Here is a 21,747-nt window from a genome sequence, read left to right on the forward strand (position 1 = left end):
CATAGTGATCAGAAAATATATATTAAACTAATATCATGAAAAACATAGTGTATAAATACTGTGTAGTAACAATCTTTGTGACAATTTCTAGCACATGAAAGCAATAAACAATTATAATAATTAAACTGTGATCAATCATGCAAATAAAGTGCAAAAAATGTCACACTAAAAACACAAATGAAAAATAAAAAATGTGTAGACAAATGTCCAATGGGTGGGTGACACCACTACTGCAATTGCAAGCACACATGGTCATAAAGTGACTCCAGGTGCAGAAACTCCAACACACGGCTAGATTAGCCTCTCACCTCCAGGCTTCGACCCGTGAAGGTCAAAGCGTATAGTGGGATCAAACCCTCAAATCCTCTCAGCATCTACTGATATCCACTGATCCACTTTCCCCATCCATAGATATCCTTCTCTAGGGGTCGATAATCAAGCAGTGGCTCCTCTTATGGGATATGGGTATGTGCCAAAAAAAATAAACACAATCTCCCATAGTGTAGCAGGTAAATTTAATGGAAAACAAACCATAGACATATGGAGACAACTCACATCCGTCCTCAAAGATGACAGCTTTACAACCCTATGCTTTTGGGTGTAATCTGCATGGGTGGTACACATTTGTCTACACATTTTTTATTTTTCATTTGTGTTTTTAGTGTGACATTTTTTGCACTTTATTTGCATGATTGATCACAGTTTAATTATTATAATTGTTTATTGCTTTCATGTGCTAGAAATTGTCACAAAGATTGTTACTACACAGTATTTATACACTATGTTTTTCATGATATTAGTTTAATATATATTTTCTGATCACTATGACCACTTGATTATTATATATATATTTATTTCACGAGGTGTATTGTATTTGTTATATATATTTTAAAATAATTTTTTTAATTAGTATTTTTTAAGTTTTATGAGTAGCGCCATATTTTTTGATTTTTATCTTTGTTGATCATGGGTATTTGATGTAGTGTTGGCGGCTTCTCTCTTAAGTTGATTGAATATAATTTTTTGGGGGGTTAGTAGTGTGGGAGGTTCACACCATCCCTGTTAGTTCATATTATTTTTTCAGTAGCGCAGGAGGTTCACACCATTCTTGTTAAATCTCATTTTAATGTTAATGAAAAAAAAATTAGGCGTTAATATTACTTAAACGCCCACATGCCACACATATACATCACTGGGCAGCTGATGCTTCTGTACTGAATGCGCACTCACTGCAGTACTCTCAGTATGGGGACCAAGGTGTAAGCTCTCGGTCCCCACTAACGATCAGTAGCCGGTGAGACCAGGTCCTGATCATTTAACTACTGTGACAGCCAATTACAGTGGTCACATTTTCGCTGATCCTTCCCAACCCCTGGGTGTTCCAAACCTTTAAAGGGATGCTGGGGCAGGAGGAAAGGGGTTACTTAAACTAATAATAATAATAACAACAATAATAATAATAACATGTGCTTTATTATACAGAGTATTAAATAGAGATGTGCACAACGGAAACATTTGTTTTGTTTCGTTTCAGTTTCGTTTGTTAAGTTAATAACTTAATTTAGTCATGTTCGTTGTGTTAGAATGATACGTTATCAGAGTTGGATTCGTTTCAATATTCATTAATTTCAAAGTTCGAATTTCGGAAGATGGCTATATTTGTTCTATTTTATTCTATTATATTTTTCTATTCTATTCTATTCTTTGCTAACCTTATCTGTCCTATTCTATTCTTTTGTTTTCTACTCTATTCTTTTATTTATTATTCTTTTCTTTTATATGCTATTTTATTATATTCTATTTTCTACTCTTTTATATTCTATTCAATTCTATGCTATTCTGTTTTATTCTATTCTATTTGATTCTATTCTTTTATATTGTATACTATTCTATTCTATAAAGCAGTCTAAGCAGGCTTATTTAACTTTGATACCTTACTGTACTTATTGCAATATGTTTCTATTTAAAAATTCAAATTAATTTTATATTTTTGCTTCATTATAATTTATTTTGTATTCATTGAAATTCATTACTGTTATGATTCAGAAATTCAGATACAACCGATTAACGAAAATGTCATCCTAATTTTGATTCGTAACAAAAAAAATCACATATCTAAATTTAAAGGCTTATACTAGCTGTATTTAAAAACCGTATCTAAAGTGTATATGTAGCCAAAACTTTTTTTGGTTTTGGGCAGAGTAGGGAGGAACTAAAATATTTTTTTTTTGTCTGTCTATGTTCATGGCAATTTCCTTTCACTAGAGGATGTCTTTGAGGAGAACTCCCCTTTTAGACAGTTGTCCCCAGAACATATACTCCATTTAAATATTTTCCCTCATCTCATGTCCTGAGGACAACTCTAAAATTTTGGGCTTCCCTTCACTTTCTGTCTCTTTCTGTCTCAATGACAATTATCACCAGAACAAACAGAGTGTTGAATCCTTCCAACCGGGGACATAGACAGTAATAAAATCGCATCCCTGCACCATACAAAACAAAAAGAAGCTTTGCATACACTTTTATAATCATTTAACATTTCTTTTAAATACATAAATGACTATATTGTGTTTTTTAATATATAATATCTGTCTGCCTTATGAATTAAATAATAATGGACCTTGACACTGCACAAATGATACATTGTCTTTAGTCTCTAATGCTATTTTCCTCTTTTATCCCTTTTTAATTACTGCATAAAAACTTCCACTTACCTAATGGGTATGATGGGTTGGGAAATCCATCAGTCTGGCAGTCTGCAGACCACAAGAGGAAGATTTAACACCATTGCTGAACATGGAAAAGCCCATTTAGCCCACTTCTCACATCAGTGCTGACCAATGTCTGTGACCTTATCTTCACACGCCAGCCTATTTCGTGCACCTTGCCCTTCAGGGGCCCAAAAATTCACACTGGAGTCTAAGCAGACAGCCCTATGCTCATCACTCTGATGTGTTCTGATCATTCACTGGCATTCAATAAAAACATGAAAGTCACTCTTTAGCTGAAATAGCATTTATTTTATACTTGGAAGACTTTTCGTTTTTCAAAAAGGATACGTGACAAGATTTCGGGAACTTGCCCAACCAGACTCTGTCTTCTGAATTATGAACCAAACTTCACCTAACATTTTACACTGAGGTTTAAAGGGGTTTTCCGTGGTGAAAGAAACTGGAACTATACTTCAGATGACTGTATAGTGACACAAAAGAAATGGACCATTCCACTGATGATGATGGACCATGATGGACGAGGATCCCACTCTGTAGACCTTTTCTAGCTGTGAACTCAAAGCACTACTTTTATCAATAATTTACAATTGTTTGTTAATATTGATCATGTTTTATCTAAGGCCTTCATCACACTGGTTGCCTGGGACAGTACAAATGGTTGGTTGAGCCACAGTATTACCGACTCCCGTAACTGCCCACCTGAACATCACATGAGGGCTGGATAGGATAATACAGATGCCGTGGTGCTTTGCTTTGCTGGCACAGAAAAAATTATTCCCCCTTAGTGAATGGGGCACACTACAACTTCCCTGCAACCGCATGTAATCCACATGGCTGTGGTCTTCTAAAGATTAAAACAAGTGGTCAGGAGGCAACATATTGCTTCCCAGCCACTCGTCAAGGTCAATGGCATTTCACTGCAGATCAATTTTCAGTGGGGTCAAGACCACCAATGCAAGTGTGTTTTGGACAATACCTATAAACTTTCCTCCACTCAAAAAATGTCACTCATAAGATAAGCTTTTGTTGAGCACAGTGATGCAGATAGGAAGGAGCCAGATGGCAAATTTTCAGCCAAACAGTGCCTTCATCCAATCAGATCAGATCTGGAGCAGTGGCTGCTGAATACAATAGCTGACTGTTTAGTGTAGATCAGGGGCGGACTGACCATTCGAGCACTCGGGCACTGCCCCAGGGCCCAGGGTCAGTAGGGGGCCCCATGAGATGCCCCTAGTACCTTTCATTGGCTTTTTCATAGGCTTTTTTGGGTGTGGGCGATGACACAGGGGCCCCATGATCCCCTATTGCCCGGGAGCCCCATGAGTTGTCAGTCCGCCCTTGGTGTAGATAGAAGATCTGATCAATTTCCCTGGGGGGGGGGGGATCTGAACAAGAGAAATCTGGCCAGCTGTAGGGATTATACACACAGCCACCTGTGGACGTATAACGTAAAGTTCGGACAGATCTCCTCGTCTGGTAGCCAGAGGTTCATGGCATACAGCCACTCCATAGTCATGAATGGCTGTACATGGCTGTATGCATCGGTACTAGGTTTGCCACCTTCATCCAATCAGATTAGATCTGGAGCAGTGGCTGTTGAATACAATAGCTGACTGCTCAATGTACATGGAAGATCTGATCAATTTCTCCTGGGGAAGGGGGTGGGGGGTGGGGTCTGAACAAGAGAAATCTGGCCAGCTTTAGGGCTTATACACACAGCCACCTGTGGCCATATCACGTAAAGTTCGGAGGACAGATTTCCTTGTCTGGTAGCCAGAGGTTCATGGCATACAGCCATGTACAGCCATTCATGACTATGGATCGGCTATATGCAGATATACATCGGTACTAGGGTTGCACCTTATCCCTTTAAAACCAAACACATTAATTACACAGGTTCTGTGGCTGATTAAGGTGGTAACTAAACTCACAGTACTTTATCTGCAATTAATTAGCCTCAGAACCTGTGTAATAATTATTTGTTCCGTTTTAAAGGGATGAGGTGGCAACCCTTATCAGTACTTGGGTAAACCTGGGTGAACCACACCAGTACAGACGTAAGACCATGAATGCAGACTCTCTCCCCATAAACATGGATAAATATGCATGTATTGCAGAGATGTACTGCTTTTTTTTTTCCTTGACATACACTTTAGGGTCTATGTATTATTATTATTATATTATTATTATTATACAGGATTTATATAGTGCAGGGGCGGACTGACCATTTGGAAACTCGGGCAGTGCCTGAGGGCCCGGGGTCAGTAGGGGGCCCCATGAGATGTCTCTGGTACCTTTTTCATAGGCTTTTTTGAGTTTGGGCAAGGACACAGGGCCCCCATGATCCCCTATTGCCCGGGGGCCCCATGAGTTGTCAGTCCGCCCCTGATATAGTGCCAACAGTTTGCTCAGCGATTTACAAAATACAGGAAGACAATACAGCAATGATACAGTTCAATACAAGAGGGTTAGGAGGGTCCTGCTCCTTGGAGCTTACAATCTAGGAGATAATGCATTCATTGTACCAAAGTGACAAACAACCACACATTTACAATGAAAATTGCCATATTTTCTCTAATATACTGCATGTAGTCCCTATATCGTCAGCACTATCTAGTGACCATAATGTGGTTTTCTTTTTTTCATAAATACCTCAATCGGGAAAAAAAACACATTATGGTGGATAGTTGGCACTGACATAGGAACTACATATATAAGGTACTAGAGAAAATATGTTGATTTTTGTTCGAAATTTCCCAATGTTTCTGGCATCCTCACAATGAACATTTTAAACATAGACTGCTTGAAGTGAAATCAAATGAACATTGAGTTCTGGCTCCTACTGCACTTCACAAATAGCTCTTTGCCTTATAGCGTATTTATTGTTAAAAAAAATCCCTTCCCTTTGTGTTCATTTTAGGGGCTATATGACTAGAATGTCGTGAGGTTGATAAATTCAGTTTCCTTTTACTGCCATGTGTTTCCACAATGAAAAGAAACTGCACTTTCAACTTTCGATGTCAGCATTATTTCCACAGCGTAAAGAAAGTGCTAGTCAAATTAGCAGGTTTTCAGTGAAAAATCCAATTGAGGCGGCCTTGCTTTGGTCACACAGGGTTCATCTTCATAACAGATTTTCCTGATCTCTTTTCTATTATGTCATCTCTTTTCTATTTTGTGAATTTTTTAATGCAGTTTTGCAAGAAATGCATCCACTTTGTCGGGACAAGTCACTCTTTTCTTAAATTAAAGTTTTGGTGAGAGAAATTTGGAGGCAACGGTTGCTGACCTTTCCTTATGAAAATGCTGGCTGTCATGCAGATTCCCTAAATGTTGGAGTCTATATATAATAAAAATTGCTGTGTAAATGCCTAAACATCTGTTGTCACAAAAGAAAAAAAAAAACAGTAATATGTCTTCATTTTCTGACTTAAGTGCCATTTTAAGGAGATTTTACTACTGCTTTAAAAAATGTAATGAGCAAGTCCACACATAATTAGAAGTAAGGTATGACCTGGAATAAAATGGCCACAAAAAATAATATTCGTAAAGATAAATATATGATTATATGGAGGATTATAAAAGATCTTTTAAAGGAGATATAAACAAAAATTTCTGTGATAGTGAAAAGTGTATAGCAGTTGTACAGGACACCGGGAGTGTGTCCAGGATGGCAGATATATTCCCCCAGTGCTTGAGTTGTGGTCCCTTTTATGGGAGACAGTTTGAATACATTGTTGAGTACTCAGGGCAGGGTCGTGGATAAGGGAGTACCACCAGTCCTCCTGTACAGGGCCCTGGCTAGCAGGGGGGCCCAGGCAGCTAGGTGAATTGTATGTGGACAGGGAGAGTAGTCAGAACAGTGTGGGGGGTAATTACTGGAACCGATCCCCTGTATAGCTCTCTCTGCAGCAGCTGAAAGCTGGCTTCTTCTCCTCTCCATACAGGGGATCAGTTACAGTAATTACCCCCCATTGCACCCATGACCATCCCTGTACTCCATATGTTTCCCCCTGCTGCCAAGGCCCCCCTGTGTGCCCCCACCCTGCAGTGCTGCTGGTTTCCCTTCTCTGCTTCCCACCAGCAGCTACAAGCACACATTATGATCCTTCAGAAAGGAGAGCAAGGGAAGGGTCCGGTAAAAATGTCACATTAAATAGCCCCTATCTTTAATGAATGAACACGAGCATAACTGATCACTCACTGTGCTCATTCATAACTGAATAATAGTAAACTGTCACTGTGGGGGTTTTTTTTTGGGGGGGGGGCGTCAGGTTGGTTGTATGGGGCCCCATGGTTACTAACAGCAGCCCTGACTGAGGGGTTCTCACCCATGCAGGGTGAAGGGTTCTGAGGTAGTCAGGCTGCAGTGGAGAGGACTGCTTTTTAGTGCTCACTGGATTGCTAAATCCTTATTAGGGATCCGGAATTTCAGAGGTTTGAAGAGTTCTGGGTGGGAACAACCTCCAGCCCCTGATTACCAGGACTTATGGCAAAGGTGCATTGGGGTGCCATGCGGAATGAGTGCAGTGTTGCAGGAACATGCAGTAAAGCTTCCACTGGTATGAACAGACCCTTGCTCATTGATGTTTGTGTGATTCAATGATAATTCTGAAACATCGATTTCTGAGGTTATCTCGCAGGTTTTCATTCTCTATATTTTAATTTGGTACTATTGCAGGTGAAGAAATAAAGATGGAGTGCACAAACAACAATTCAGCATCAACATGCGGCAAATGTTCACCGAATCATTTTAACCCTGCAAAACAAAGAGCCGGTTGCATGAGATGCAAAACCTGTAGCACAGGTAAGCAGTGAATCCAAAATCCAGTGTTATCTTAGGGCTATGTGTGGTACTGGGAAGTAAGGATTGTTAGGCTAGGTTCACACCTATGCAGATTGTGTTTGAGCCATTTCTGCATTGCGTTTTGCATTGCGTTTTTTCACTTGCATTTTTTATGCGTTTATCGGGGGGGTTTTTCTCTATTTGTCTTGTTGCCAAGCTGATTTAAAATGCAAAACGCAGCAAAAATGCAATACATGCTTTTCTGCAGCGTTTACATTGAAGTCTGTAGAACCAAAAATGCTACTTTTTGCGTTCAAAAAAGTCCCTGGCCCTATCAAAAAAACGCACCGGGTGAAAACGCATGGGTGAAAACACATCCCATAGGAAATCATGTTAAATGGACTGTACTACGTTTCTGCAAAATGCAAAATGCTGCAGAAAACGCTTAGGTGTGAACCTAGGGTAAAAGTGAACCTGTGACTGGCTCATACAGGGAAAAGTAACAGGTTTACTTTAAAGTGACACTAAACCATATCCATATTTTTCAAAAATCATCTATACAAATAAACTACTTAAAGTGTTACTAAACCCAGGACCCTGCATTCACAATATCTGGTCTCCCACAGGACACAGAACATGGAAATGCAATTATTGTAGTAAATATAAACTGCTAAATATCTTTTCTCATCAGCAGTATATAGCAGTCTTGTGACTTCTATCAGTGTCCAGCTGAGCACTGGTTACAGCTTGTAGGAGCAGTTTTCATTCTCCTGTAGGAGGACGCAGGACCCCTGACCTCTGTCTGGACAGTGCCGCTTGGCCCTGTGCTGATCACATTCACTTTCCCAAGAAAAGAAAAACTTTCTAGCAATACACACCAAACTGAGCATGTGCAGAGTGTCCCCGAGCCTCTGTTCTATCAGGAGATAAGAGGGGAACTGTGGAAGAAGGGGAGGATCAGAGAAGTCAGGATCAAACATCCTTTTTACACAATGCTGAGGATTAGCCCCTTAGGTTCCACAGTGAGTATAACAAGCATGTTTTACTGCATATACAGACTGATTTTACTGTTGTGGGTTTAGTAACACTTTAATGGACCTGTAATCTAGTTTTGAGGGAATTGTCTCTTACTGTGTTTTTCTGCCTCCTTGTAACATCCGTGAGTTCCAAAACCTCGCCCCTCCTTCACTTTTTTTTGTTTAAAACAAGCGGTTACGTGCACTGCTCTAGGCACACTACATATCTCATAGTCAGGGGCGGACTGACAATTCATGGGGCCCCCGAGCAATAGGGGATCATGGGGCCCCTGTGTCCTTGCACAAACCCAAAAAAGCCTATGAAAAAGGTACCAGGGGCATCTCAGGGGGCCCCCTACTGACCCCGGGCCCTCGGGCAGTGCCCGAGTTTCCAAATGGTCAGTCCGCCCCTACTCATAGTCCATTTTGGGACTGAACAAGAGAGGATTCCTACATACAGTGAGACCACGATGAACAAATATAATCACCATTTAACAGGACATCGGATCAAAAGGAGAAAAAAAGAGGAATTTGGGGGAGCTGAGATCAATAGAAGGTGCTTTACTGAGTTAAAGCTGACATTTAGGTATAGATATTTTTACAATTTGAACCAATATAAGTACATAGGTTCCATACCTGGGCAATCCCCGTGGAAGCTGCAAATCACTGCAGTAGGCAATGCTACTACACTGATCACCACTAGCTTCCAGGTCCCATGTTGAGGTTGATTAAAGAGAAAGTGAAAAATAACAGATTTACTTGCCAGATCATCAGGTGAAAATAAAGGGGAAAAAGCCTAAACAAGGAAACTGATGAAGACACCATATTTAAGAATTAGTAAGCTTCAATTTAATATATATATATATTAGGTTTAATTTCTCTAATTCTGTAATTCTGTAATGGATTTGGTCCTGTTTATAAGCAGGAGAAGCTACGTAAGATGTAATTATCCTTTAGGTGGCGCAATTGTCTGATTTTACTTTGTTTCTGTGCTGGTGTTCTCAACACTTTGTTCTGATTCTTTCATCCATTTTCACTTTATTTTAGAAATATTTTTTGCAGGATACATTCACAAATATTCTTGGCAAACAGACAAAGAAAAAAAAATGTTACAAACTGGCAAACATCCATTGTATTGATCTTTAACCAGTATATGGTCTACCCTTTAGCTTGACCTTTTCCTTGGCTGGAGAATACGTTTACTATCATAAAAACCTAATATTTTGTCCTCTCCCCTTCCTCCTGATCAGATTTCCCATGGGTAGTGTAGACCTCAGATAGTTTCCACTGCTCCCATCTGTCCAGGGCCAGCCAGGGCTTTGTTACCATTGTGACATTCATGGAACAGTGTCTAGGGCAACAGGTTAGGCCTCTTTCACAGGGGTGGCCAAGGGGTGGTAAAAACAAGTGGTTGATCCGTGTTTTTAAATCCCAGCAACTGCCCACCTACAAGTGGACATGGCAGCTGACCGGGGTCTGTACACATGCTTTGGCCTCAGTGCTTTGCTATATGGTCATAGCATGGCCTGTCAGACTCACCCATTGAGCTCAATAGGACCACAATGCAACTACAAGGCAAATGCTTTGACCTTGGTTGCAATGTCATATTTCAATAAAAAATGCCACTTGGGCAGAATCACCTCCCAAATGCCTCCTGAAGCTGCTGCACTTTCCTCCCTCTAAAAACCAATTTACAATGGATTACTTATCAGAGGATGGTAGAGACTGCTGCCCATGTAAAAATGGCCTTTTAGTGGAAAACACCAAACCTGGAAGCTATCAGATTGTATTTCATTTTTCTTGTTCTGTCTCTGTTGGCCACCTACATGATGCTGAGAGGAAACACAAGGTTCTTTATTGTTCAGGAAATCATCTCTCCTTTTCCTTTGGTTTGGTAGCCTGTTCAGTTTCAATGCAAGTTTGCATTAAAAGTAGACCCTGTGCTGTCTTCAAAAGGACATCCCAACAATTTTTTTTACCATTTTTTAATGCAGCTAGTGTAAGTACCTCAATTTGATTTGGCATCAATTCCCTATACAGCAGAGCTCAGACAGGGAAAGGGAGGGCAGGGCTTGGAGAGAAGTCATCATTGCTACTCTTACACTGTCCAATCACATGCTCAATGTAGGGAGGTGACCAAGCTGTATTGCTCTGAGTGCAATAGAGAAATGTCCAGTCACCAACCTGGCTATGCTGGCAGAACTGTGTAAGTTTCAGGAATGGATGGACAGAAGTACAAAACATTTATAGGATATGACAACTCCCACATATGTATGTCATCTGTTTTTAGCAGTTACATTTTAAATGCAGATCAGAAGCAAGACAATGTTTACACTATATTGCCAAAAGTATTGGGCCAGCCCTCCAAATCATTGGATTCAGGTGTTCCAATCACCTCCATGGCCACAGGTGTATAAAATCAAGCACCTAGGCATGCACACTGCTTCTACAAACATTTGTAAAAGAATGGGTTGCTCTCAGGAGCTCAGTGAATTCAAGTGTGGTACCGTGATAGGTTGCCACCTGTGCAATAAGTCCATCCGTGAAATTTCTTTGCTACTAAATATTCCACAGTCAGCTGTTAGTGGGATTATAACAAAGTGGAATCAACTGAGAACAACAGAAACTCAGCCACAAAGTGGTAGGCCATGTAAAATGACAGAGCGGGGTCAGCGCATGCTGAAGTGTGCAGTGAGCAGAAGTCACCAACTGTCTGCAGATTCAATAGGTAAAGACCTCCAAACTTCATGTGTCCTTCAGATTAGCACAACAGTGTATAGAGAGCTTCATGGAATGGGTTTCTATGGTCGAGCAGCTGCATCCAAGCCTTACATCACCAAGTGCAATGCAAAGTGTCAGATGCGGTTTTGTAAAGCACGCCGCCACTGGACTCTAGAGGAGTGGAGATGTATTCTCTGGAGTGATGAATCATGCTTCTCTGTCTGCCAATCTGATGGACGTGTCTGGGTTTGGCAGTTACCAAGAGAATGGTACTTGCCTGACTGCATTGTGCCAAGTGCAAAGTTTTGTGGAGGGGGGATTATGGTGTGGGGCTGTTTTTCAGGGGTTGGCCCCTTAGTTCCAGTGAAGGGAACTCTTACGTCGTCAGCATACCAAGACATTTTGGACAATTTCATGCTCCCAACTTTGTGGGAAGTTTGGGGATGGCCCCTTCCTGTTCCAACATGACTGCACACCAGTGCACAAAGCAAGGTCCATAAAGACACGGATGCGTGAGTTTGGGGTGAAGGAACTTGACTGTCCTGCACAAAGTCCTGACTTCAACCCGATAGAACACCTTTGGGATGAATTAGAGCGGAGATTGCGAGCCAGGCCTTCTCGTCCAACATCAGTGCCTGACCTCACAAAAGCGCTTCTGGAAGAATGGTCAAAAATTCTCAGACACACTTCTAAACCTTGTGGACAACCTGCCCAGAAGATTTGAAGCTGTTATAGCTGCAAAGGGTGGGCCAACTCAATATTGAACCCTATGTACTAAAACTGGGATGCCATTAAAGTTCATGTGCATGTAAAGGCAGGCCGACCAATACTTTTGGCATTATAGTGTATGTCTGATTGTACAATTGGAATGGGGGAAGATAAATGATGAAAACTGCCTACTGTCTGGTTTGACTTACCTTATCACACTTGTTCAAATGTGGTGTTACTTTTTAAATGTGCTCATAATAATGGAAATCAGTAAAATTCACTTTTGGTACAATATATATAACATTAATGTTCTTCTGACTCTTTGCTGAAGGGAGCATTGAAGAAAAGCCATGTACCATAAGTTCAGATGCCATCTGTATCTGTCCTGAAGGAAGTGTTCCAAAAAATGACAGAGGAACGGCTTGTACCTGTGACCCTGGAAAAGAGATAGTAAATAAAAGTGAGTTCTATATTGTCATAAGAAAGTCAATGTTATAATTATCTGCTCTGTGTATTCCCTGCTTTTTTGTTATTTTTAATTATTTTCCTTTTAACACATGCTAGAGTAACTCATATATGCGGCATTACAACAGATGAGATTTAATTTGCAAATTTGCATCAGCCAGCTCCGCTCTTCTGTTCGCAGAGCGGACTCACCCACATGCTCCCAGTGCAGTGACCAAGCTGTCCCCAACAACTCCCAGTCACTCTTTAAAATTGGGGACTGCTGGGACAGGCTGTCAACCATTTCCTCTTCCTTCTTGTTGTGTCTCTTGGAGAGGAAGTGATGGGGAATTTCTTCAACTGGACACACACACAGCAAAAAAGATTGTAATAACTTCTTACGCTTTAATAATACTGCAAAAAAGCAATGGTGTGCTCAGCGCCAGACCCAGCCTATCTGACCTGGGGGTGCAGTAAAAAAAAATCATGGGGCATAATGTCAACACTGTGTGTGAGACATTGACAGTCTGTCACGCAGTGTCACAACCTGGGAAACACTGGTATGTGTGAGGCTGTCATTAGATTAGGGTGATTAAACAAAACCTTTGCCCCCATATATCAGATGTTCTTATCACATTCCCCTTTTACATCTGGGGTCCTCATATGTGTCCCTCTTTACATCACGAGTATTCATCAGAGTCCCCCTTTTCATCAGGTTCACATCAGAGTGCCCCCTTAAATCGAGTGTCCCCATCAGAGTTCCCCTTTACATCAGGTGTCTAGATCAGAGTGCCCCCTTACATATGATCAGCTATCCCCATCAGAGTGCCCCCTTACATATGATCAGCTATCCCCATCAGAGTGCCCCCTTACATATGATCAGCTATCCCCATCAGAGTGCCCTCTTACATATGATCAGCTATCCCCATCAGAGTGCCCCTTACAACAGGTGTACCCACCAGAGTGTCCCCCTACAACAGGTGTACCCACCAGAGTGTCCCCCTACAACAGGTGTACCCACCAGAGTGTCCCCCTACAACAGGTGTACCCACCAGAGTGTCCCCCTACAACAGGTGTACCCACCAGAGTGTCCCCTTACAAAAGGCGTACCCACCAGAGTGTCCCCCTACAACAGGTGTACCCACCAGAGTGTCCCCTTACAAAAGGCGTACCCACCAGAGTGTCCCCCTACAACAGGTGTACCCACCAGAGTGTCCCCTTACAAAAGGCGTACCCACCAGAGTGTCCCCCTACAACAGGTATACCCACCAGAGTGTCCCCCTGCAACAGGTGTACCCACCAGAGTGTCCCCTTACAAAAGGCGTACCCACTAGAGTGTCCCATTACAACAGGTATACGCACCAGAGTGTCCCCCTACAAAAGGTGTACCCACCAGAGTGTCCCCCTACAAAAGGTGTACCCACTAGAGTGTCCCATTACAACAGGTATACGCACCAGAGTGCTGGATCTATAGGGGAGCAGCGTTATCACCCTAAAACAGGACCATAGAACTCCTACCCTTCTCCTATTCTCCATAACATAGGAGGGAGGTGTTCTGTATTCTATAGAGATAGCTAGGAACAATGCAAACTGATAACAGTGCAGAGCATCCAGAGGGCATCAGACGTTATTAGTAGACAGGATTTCTGGCAAGATCAAGTTATTGTTTGCACTTATCCTACAGATATAACAAACTGCTTTCAATGCTGTATTTAATAGACCAAAAAGAACAAATAAGAGACATTGATTGTGATGTTCGGTTTAAAGTGATTGGTTGCACGTGTTCTGAGTACATGCCATATTTGGGATCTCCAGTAGAGGGCAGATTTGGATAGCAGATTGGCTGATGTACCTTAACTGCGCCCTCTAGCGGCAAAAAGCAAAAGGTCATTATAACTTCTTGAAAACAGTTCTCAGTTCTTGCCTGGAGCCTACAGCAGCCCATAGACATTAGGAGATGATATTGTCAGCCCTTCTAGAAATGACCACAGCTGTCTATTTATTGCAGAATGTCAGCCCTGTGCCTCTGGATATTTCTCTTCTCAAGAAAATAGCAAATGCCGTCCCTGGACCAAGTAAGTGAAGGAGTTTTCATTTTGAAAAGATAATGTGACACCTTGAAAATTACCTATGGTCATAGGAAAAGGTATCTGCAAAGGAAACCAGTCACTAGAGAATAGTATAAGTAGCCATTAATGACTTCCTCTTCTAAGAATGCTGGTTGGCTGGTTGTCATGTTGTTTCTTTTGTCAAATACTAAGGACCTATTTACATCTTAGGGTTGCAGTAGAAAAAAAGGTGCACCGACAGCCCATTCAAAGCAAATTGGCTGCCTTAAAGTGCTCTGTTATAAGTGACTTATGGAGGGTGCCATTACTGATCTCTCCTTTGAAAATGTTCATTTCCTTGCTGTCATGCTGAAGCTTTGGCTTCAGTGCTCTCTAAGCCTTTGGCCCTGACAAAAGCATGTTTTTCTGCATAGAAACCAATCAGCTTCCAGGTTTTTCACCAAAGCTTAATTGAACAACCTGAAGTTAGATGCTGATTGGCTACTATGTACAGCTGCACCAAATTTTGCACTCTCCAGTTTTAGTAAATCAGCCCCAATGTGTCTGTAAAGACCGGACCCCATTATAATTACCACCATACCTCCCAACTTTTGAACTTTAGAATGAGGGACACTTGAGGGAGGAAGTGACCTGCAGTGTGCCTAGCTTGCCAAGGCAAAAATGGGTGTGACCAAATTCTTAACAGTGGGAGGGGCCTAAGGGGTGTGGTTAAACAAACCTGGGTATCCCTGTACCTATAAAATATGCTTTGCTTGCCGTGCCACAACAAGAGTCTCACAGACACAAACCTCAGCGCATTCTCATGACTGACACGTATTGTCACCCTCACCACCAACAACATATTCTCTTCTGAACCCAGTATTGATAAACCATGTTCTGGTTAACTAGTCTGTTAAGCAACATATTATTTGTTATTTTGAACCTTTTAGATTGAAAAAGTAATTTTCATTTGGTAATGTACCTGTATGAACACTTATGTTTCTCGTATTGTTTGCAAATTCAAATTTTGACATTTAACATTCAACTTTTTTTGTAACTTGAAACATTTGCATAAAGATTCTTATACAAAAAAAAAAAGACTAAAAAGCTTCCATTACAAATGGTTTGCACAAATTGTGGAAGAGTGCATTACACAAAGTGTGGAAGGATTCAAGAATGCATTATGCACAGAGTGCAGGATTCAGGAGTGCGTTTCATACAGAATGCAGGATTCAGGAATGCATTGTGCTTGCTTGACAAAGAGGGCAGAGCCCCTGAAATGCAAATCGCCCCCCCCCCCCCCATCCTGGATAACACAGGTTGACAGCTGCACACTCTCTCTCATTGCCAGCATTGATATCACTAGTGTCTTCGACCAGTGGGAGTGGTGACCTCACTATTGTGACAGTGCCTGGGCCTAGACCAGCACTGTCAGAGGACAGGAGGTCCCTAGTTCCTCCATACCCAAGAGCACTAAGTGGTGTTGTAATGGAGAAAGGAGCAATGACGGAGTGCAGGCAAGGTGAATATAAATGAGTTGAGAGAGGGATGGGTCTCACCTGACCCCATAGGGCCAGAGACTACACCCTTAAAGTCTTTGACCCAGAACTAGTATAGGATTCAGGAGTGCGTTTCATACAGAGTGCAGGATTCAGGAATGCATTGTGCTTGCTAGACAAAGGGGGCAGAGCCCCTGAAATGCAAATCGCCCCCCCCCATCACCAATATCACAGGTTGACAGCTGCACACTCTCTCTCATTGTGGCTGCAAGCCCTGCTGGCTTGATTGCCAATCCCTGACTGTGCTAGATGTGCACACTGTTCACAATACTGCAGGTCCTGCTTGGCTAGAAGTTAGCATATAAAGAATAGATAGAGTAAAGCAGGGCATAGCCCCTGTACACTAGGACCGCTGGGGAAAGGTGAAAATCTGGGACTGTAGGGAGGTATGCTTACCATCACTCCTACTTCATCGCAGCCAGCATTGATATCATTAGTGTCTTTGATCAGTGGGAGTGGTGACCTCACTCTTGTGACAGTGCCTGGGCTTAGACAGCACTGTCAGAGGACAGGAGGTCCCAAGTTCCTCCATACCCAAGAACACTAAGTGGTGTTGTGATGGAGAAAGGAGCAATGACGGAGTGCAGGCAAGGTGACTATAAATGGGTTGAGAGAGGGATGGGCCTCACCTGACCCCATAGGGCCAAAGACTGCACCCTTAAAGTCTCTGACCCAGCACTAGTATAGAAATAACTGCTGCAAGGTCATCACCTATTGCTTGTTTAGGTGGCATAGAAAATAAGGTTACTTACCCGATCCTCTGCAGCATCTTCTTCCCCACGCTCCAGCAGTCTATGGTTCTGACATCATCAGGACCAATACATTGGATGTAATGATGCTGAGGGACAGTCCACCACCAGGGTGTGGGGAAGTGTCACCTGCCAGGGGAGCAGAGGATCAGGTAAGTTGAAGTGCTTTTACTGTCCCCTAAACTTAAATGAGCAATTAACCTCTTGAGTGTGGGCACAGCCCTACTGCATAAGATCATTTTTAAGTCCCCCAGAGCTGGGCTTTATCTACAGGTGTGTTTTCTATGAGGTCTTCTTTTATTGGGGCTTGCTTATACTGTACACTCTGGTCTCAGGTGCTAAATTATGTGAACTCTGCCTATTCTCATACTGTTTTCTTGAATTGTCTCTAATATTCTGTCCTTTTTCAGTTGCAGCACTTTAGGCCTGACAGTGCTTGTACCCGGATCTGCCATGAAGGATGTACAATGTTCCAAGCCGAAGAGCACAACGGTTTTGGTTCTACCCACATCTGTCACCACAATTCCTCCACGTACACAAAGAATTCCTGGGAATGCTCAGACATCTACAGCGAAGAGCTCTGTCACTTCCACCCAATATTCCACACCACGCAATACCATGATGGGCCTGACCTGGGGTAAATATCAGCCGGTGGGAATGGTCAGAGACTTGAGATTTGGCTGTTTTATAGCTCTGAATTGTCCCTTATTTTAAATCCCTCCGTCTCTCCTTCCTGGTTAGTTGTCCCTCTTTTTTCTCTGATGTATAAACTTCAATGCACTATTTAACCTCTTACTGACCACATAACGTATATGTGTGTTGACAAGGAGAATGTGGCAGGAAGAGTGGGCCTTAACGCCTACATGCATCACATATGCATCCATGGCAGCCGAGGTTTCTCTGTTTTACTGCCTGCTGTTCCTGCCAGTAGATATGTTATTTTTCCATTTCCTTTAACAAGCCAAAACTGTCCAGCAAAAGTGGCTGAAACAAACCCTAGAACCTTTTGATTTTACATTTTAAATTTAAATGATACCATGTTCTGTACTTTAATTAGCTGTATTCTACTATCTGAGTCATGTTCTTTTTTCCATCCTAGATACTATCACTTTAATTCTCATCTCTGTTACCCTGCTGATGGTAATGGCTGGAATTATACTGGCAGTAATAATACAGACGAAAAAGAGGAGAGTCAACAGAGGATTCATCCGTAAGTATTGTAGAGAGTGATGTACCACCATATTCTGTGTTTACCAGATGACAAACAATCTTTGTTACATAGAACATGAAATCTATTTCTGCTTATCTAGATTTGAATGTCAATGTGATGTGCTCAAAGGGAAACCATCATCAGTTTAATAAAGTCCAACTCCAACCAAACCTTTTTATTTCATTCTAGATAGAGTACGGAAGGGCTGGGGCCATTGTCTTCTGATTTTTTTTTTTTGCCATCTATGTCCCTGTCAGGGAGATTCTGTTTTTGTCAGTTCAGGTAGTGATGGGATATTTCCCCAATGGGGATCACAAATGAAAACAACAACTAAATTTTAGCAGAGTTGGGAATAGTTACAAACTGCAGCTAATTTAAGGGGCACAACATGGGGAAATGTACTGAATATGTTTTGTTTTTTACTCTTTTGTCCAGGCATACACTTTAAAATACATTTAAACCCTCACCTTGTAAAATAACCTATTCAGTTTATAATAGAAGCTAAAGGTAAAACATTTGTGTATAGATATAAAAAAAATATATAATTACCTTTATTCCTTTATTATTTGTAATTGATCACATACCCCCTGTTCTTATATATTTTTTAAAATATATTCTTCAGTTTTTTTTAACATATAAAAAACGTCATTTGAACATATATTTTACATATATTTGTAAATGCATTCCAAAAGTGGAGATTTGTAATTTAAAAGACATACAGTATATTTGAATTGTATTTTTAAAAATATTTTTCATATATTTTGTAATAAAAACACATTTCAACATGCAGTATCTCTCTCTCTCTCTCTCTCTCTCTCTCTCTCTCTCTCTCTCTCTCTCTCTCTCTATATATATATATTTTGAAATACAATGAATATGGCCAAAATTGCAGTATTTCACATATATGTCAATATATTTGGGAAGAATATTTTTAAAATATATTTCATATATATTTTTCTTCCATGTGGGAAGCCTTGATGAAGAAGAACCCTTTGAACCCCAGAAACATGTTGGATTTTTTTTTTTTAAGACAAGAGTCTGAAAAAAAAACTGAATCTGGACACCATAGGTTCTGATTTTGGTGTTTTCCTTCTTGCACACCTAGACCATTAAATGCCTTGGCTGTATTACAGTTGTGTTGTTTTGCTGAACATCATCATTATATTAATGATTACTTTCACATGTTGCCTAAGGTTTCTCTTTATATAAATACTCATGAGATTTCTAATGACTTCTTCCAGAAAGCAAAAAATGCAAAGTACCAGTACAAGAAGAAAGCACGGATTCTGATTCTAGTCTTGCCAAATGCAATCTTGTGTGAGTTACTGTCTACGACTCCATGCTGCTTTTATCCACTGGTATCCAGTGACATACATTGACCCAGTGTCCCCTCTGGAGCATGGAGTGAGCTGTCCATGAACTTTATGCACTTCATCAAGAGACCAGGGGACTGTGGGCCTGCAGTTATATATTGCTTATTTAAAGGACATTTTCATTTCCTTACCATTTCATGACAAAATGTTTCTGTTTAATTATCCTGGACGAACACAAACTTTAATACCCAAGTGACAGCCATACAGGTTACTTGTCCTTGCCTTCCAAGTGCAGCTCTGGGGTTTGGAATTGTCCTCGAAAGTATTTGTACTCGTAGATCTACCTGGTTTTCAACACTTCATGCTGTACATTAAAATGCATTTTTTTTAATTGTAACATAAAAGTATGTAAAACATATATATCTAAAACAAAGTTTTCCCAGCACTCAGCCTTGTTACTCAGGAAAAGAAGCCTATACAAAGCCTGCTTCAAATAGTTCAGTACTCATAGCGGTCTTGGCTTGCTACATTTGCGTATTGACAGAAAAGTCACACCCACCACATCAAGGTGCCTGCCCTCTGTATGGACTGCAGTCTATCACTTACCACCAGAACCAGCACCAACGAGTAGTGGAGTAGTTGGAAATAGTTGGAGATATGTTAAAAATTTAGTTACGCTTAGCTTTTGATAGGGATGAGCTTGAGTTTGGTTGGAACTAGTTTCGGTCTGAACCCAGGAGGTAGCTAACAGTGTTGGGCCTATCTAATCTTGGTGGGGGATTCCCCAAAGCCATATGTACGCCATGAGGCTGTGATGTTCATGATATCATTGACCTGATAGGGCCACATGATTACGTTAGATCAATGACATTCACCTATATGGCCATGTGGCCGTATTAGATCAATGATGCCATGAACATCCCCACCACTTTGTGCACATGCATCTGTAAGTTGGGGAACTCCCTGCCCACAGCTGAGTGGCCTGGCGCTGACAGCTACCTCCTGGATTTAGAACCAAACTCAAGTTCATCCTTAGTTCTTGTTCATAATTATACCTTTTATGCCATTTTTTTGGACTGTCAGCACATAATTAATTTTGCATCTAAAGTGGTTGTAAACCTCAGACATGAAATATGAGCAAAGCATATCCTGCATTGTCATTTCTGTCCACTGCCTCATTTCTCTGTTATAAGAAAGAGTCACTTCTGATGGGTTTTCCTGACACCAAGAGAAAAATGGCAACAGGGGAGGGCACAGCCTGTGATTGACAGCCTTAGACCTGTTCCTGTGTAAAAGGGGTGTGTCCCTTCCCTCCAATCAGCTATCAGAGTTCTCCTCACTGATGTAACTTTAGATCTCCACCCCTTGCTTTTCAAAACTGAGAGATCCTGTGTAAATTCTGTACTTTGAATGGATGTAGGGGAAAGACAGCTCCAGATAGTTACATAGTTAGTCTGGCTGAAAAAAGACAAAAGTTCATCCAGTTCAACCATTAAAAAAAAAAAAAAAAGTTATAATCCTACACACACAGTTGATCCAGAGGAAGGCAAAAAAAACCCAGCAAAGCATGATCCAATTTGCTCCTGCAGGGGAAAACATTCCTTCCTGATCCCTGAGAGCAAACGACAGGTACAACTTATGTATGAGGATTATTTGTTTCATCTCTGTGTATCACCTGAGACCAGTCGCTTCACTGAGTATATGTGAGAATTTACAACTACTTTAAAATGTATCTCAGTGACTTGGGTCATGCTGGAACTCACAGTGAGCACCTCATTCACTGGCTGATCCTTGGCATATTGTGGGCTGGTTATTTGTGGGCCATATTGTATTTCATTTGTTTAAATTTAATGTGCATTTTGTGAAGGTTTTTACTTTTTTGTGGATACTCAGTTTATGTGTTCATATTTTTGACCTACTGTATATGTATTAATAAAGTGTTCACTTTTTGATATCATTTTTGTATATTTAATATTGAATTGTCTGCACTGGCAAATTGTAGCTTGTAGACACATGACTTCTTATGAGATGAGACTGCTGTGACCCTTATTGGCCTTGTTGTCAGCCTTTGTTTATGCACTGGGATCCTGGGGTTCCATTTATTTAAGTAGCAGAGACACCAAAGGCCCTTATGCAAGAGAAGTTTCGCCCCTCCCTACTCGATGCCCAATCACTAACATCTGTTCCATGTATTTAGATACATAGAAAAGTCCACACCCCCTCTGAGGAAGTCTCTATGGGCAAAATGCGTCAGAGTTTTGAGGTCTTGTGTGTCCATGCTGAACATGCAACAAGCTCCCTAGGACTAATAAAAGAAGTAGCCCAGTATAAAGTGGCTGTGTTGTTAGCACCGGATGGATCCATGGTAATATCTCCAGGCTAATGTATGGTGTTAACTTTAGAAACTACAGCTAAAGAGCCCATAACACTAGTCCAGAAGGAGTCTAATCTGAGTTGTTTT

At 41.2% G+C, this 21,747-nt stretch overlaps 1 protein-coding gene across 1 annotated transcript in view; it reads left to right on the plus strand.

Moving 5' to 3' along the window:
* The window catches only part of LOC149447439 (tumor necrosis factor receptor superfamily member 4-like), a 37,735-nt gene extending 16,492 nt beyond the window's left edge, over nucleotides 1-21,243 (plus strand). The window contains exons 2-7 of the mRNA XM_089652534.1: nucleotides 7,414-7,539; nucleotides 12,295-12,423; nucleotides 14,416-14,482; nucleotides 17,174-17,400; nucleotides 17,863-17,973; nucleotides 19,215-21,243. Coding sequence (XP_089508660.1) covers nucleotides 7,414-7,539; nucleotides 12,295-12,423; nucleotides 14,416-14,482; nucleotides 17,174-17,400; nucleotides 17,863-17,973; nucleotides 19,215-19,294 — 740 coding nt within the window. The 3' untranslated portion in view covers nucleotides 19,295-21,243. The remainder of the gene's footprint in view (nucleotides 1-7,413; nucleotides 7,540-12,294; nucleotides 12,424-14,415; nucleotides 14,483-17,173; nucleotides 17,401-17,862; nucleotides 17,974-19,214) is intronic.
* Nucleotides 21,244-21,747: the final 504 nt, after the last annotated feature.

The sequence above is a fragment of the Staurois parvus genome, unplaced genomic scaffold (genome assembly GCF_062004578.1).
Source record: "Staurois parvus isolate SC_StPar_1 unplaced genomic scaffold, SC_StPar_1.0 ptg000686l, whole genome shotgun sequence".
NCBI classification, from domain to species: domain Eukaryota; kingdom Metazoa; phylum Chordata; class Amphibia; order Anura; family Ranidae; genus Staurois; species Staurois parvus.